Source organism: Sturnira hondurensis, unplaced genomic scaffold, assembly GCF_014824575.4.
Source record: "Sturnira hondurensis isolate 20B ecotype Veracruz unplaced genomic scaffold, ASM1482457v3 Scaffold0023222, whole genome shotgun sequence".
Lineage (NCBI taxonomy): Eukaryota > Metazoa > Chordata > Mammalia > Chiroptera > Phyllostomidae > Sturnira > Sturnira hondurensis.
The window spans coordinates 1-1,759 of record NW_028095853.1 but is presented as its reverse complement, the minus strand read 5'-3'; the positions used below and the strand labels follow the sequence as shown (position 1 = coordinate 1,759).

The 1,759-nt window shown below is 64.2% G+C and overlaps 1 protein-coding gene across 1 annotated transcript; it reads right to left on the bottom strand.

Moving 5' to 3' along the window:
• Positions 1 to 30: 30 nt before the first annotated feature.
• Positions 31 to 1,275, bottom strand: LOC118980727 (H-2 class I histocompatibility antigen, Q9 alpha chain-like). The gene is made up of 3 exons (XM_037037376.1): positions 1,208 to 1,275; positions 727 to 1,103; positions 31 to 502 (listed from the first exon to the last, which is right to left on the bottom strand). Exons 1-3 carry the CDS (start codon positions 1,273 to 1,275, stop codon positions 96 to 98), a joined length of 852 nt encoding a protein of 283 aa, XP_036893271.1. The 3' UTR covers positions 31 to 95.
• Positions 1,276 to 1,759: the final 484 nt, after the last annotated feature.

Here is a 1,759-nt window from a genome sequence, read left to right as displayed (position 1 = left end):
CAGGTGCTGCAGGGTGTGAGGGACCCACTGTGGGTGTTTCAGGGAGAGGCTGAGTCCCTCACTGTCCTTTAGAGGAATCTGGGCCCACGGGTGAGTCACAGAATAAGGAGACCTGGGGGCTCTCCCCTCTCCTGAGCAGGAGAGACATTCTGACACTCCCCCATTCCCCTCCTCTCCTTGTAGGAAGCCGCCCCAGCCCACAGATCCCCTCCTGGGGAGGCCCGCGCCCTGGTACCTGCTTGGAGCAGGGTCTCCTTCCCCTTCTTCAGGAGCAGGTGGAGGCGGGCCACACACGTGTTCTCCAGGAAGACCGTCTGAAGGTTCGCGACAGGGACCCGCACAACGTCGCTCCAGCTGATCCCGGAGGCCGCGGTCCAGGATCGTAGGTCCCGGTTCAGGGTGAGGAAGTCGGTGCCCTCGTAGGCGAACTGACTGAACCCGCGGAGGAAGCGCCCGTCCGACCCCAGGTCGCAGCCGGTCATTTCCTGCCAAGTGGACGACCCTGACCCCGCCCCGCAGACAGCACAGGCTACTTACCCAGGCAGGTAGGACAGTCCCGCCCGCCCCACTGCCCTGGTGACTAACCCTAAACCGAAATGAATCCAAGTGAAAATACTCCCGGGCTGTTCCGTGGTCGGGACACCGGCGGGTCCCACAGTTTCGGGGCGACCCCGGCCCGTCCATGGGGATGGGGGAAGTGCCCGGGCCGGTATGCGCGGGGCTCACCATGTGCACTCTGGTGGCCGTGCGCGCGCAGCTGGTTCAGGTTCGCTCTGCTCCGCTGTGCGTTGTGCTGCATTTCCCGCGTCTGCTCCTCCCAAAACCCTGCGCCCTCCTGCTCCAGCCACCGCTGCTCCATCCACGGCACCCGCGGCTCTAGCCTGGAACTCGCGGTGTCTCTGTGGAACCGCGCGATCTCCGTGTCGTCCACGTAGATGACGCCGTTGTACCGGTGCTCTCCAGGGCCGGGTCCGGACTGGGCGGTGTGCAAGTATCTCAGGCTGTGCGGGCCTGGGCGCGGGCCGGCAGGGGCAGCGGTCGGGGAGGAAGGAATAGGGGGCAGTCGTTGAGCGCAGCGGGCCGGGGAAAGGGGAGGCCAGGGTCTGCGGCGGGCGTGGGGCGTCTGGGGTCTGGGCCAGGGATCCTGCGCCCTGGCAGAGTCCCCACGCCCCTGCCCCGCAGAGGCCGCCGCCTCCCGACCCCGCACTCACCCGCCCAGGTCTCGGCCAGGGCCAGGGCCCCCGAGAGCAGCAGGAGCAGAGGTCGGGGCCCCATGACCCAGATCTTAGGGATGGTCAGGAAGATTGACAAGTTGTTACTGGTGAGAATAGTATACCTGAAACCACGGACGTTGATTGGCTGCCTTCAAGTTCGCGTACCCAATGGGAGTGAGAGCTGAGGTGGCGTCATGAGTATCCAGGCCTGGGGCAATCCCAAACCCCGCCCTGAGCCCTCCTCCTACACCCAGTGTTGGGTGAGGCCAGTTCAGCTATGGCTTAGCAAGGTCAACAGAAAAACGAGGTAGTTTAGGGCGCCCCTCTAACTATTGTTCCTCATCCCCCTGACTCTTCACCTACCTCTCAGCCCCCTCCGCACGTCGCTGTCCGTCCTATGGGTTCTAAGGAAGTGTCCTGCTCTCTGCACCCGATGTCACTTTAACTCGGTGTGACCACCTTAACCCTGCACCTGTCACCCCCTTGACACCGCGAGGACAGCTGTGTTGTGCTGACTGACCACCTCCGGGTTCCCAGGAGTGATG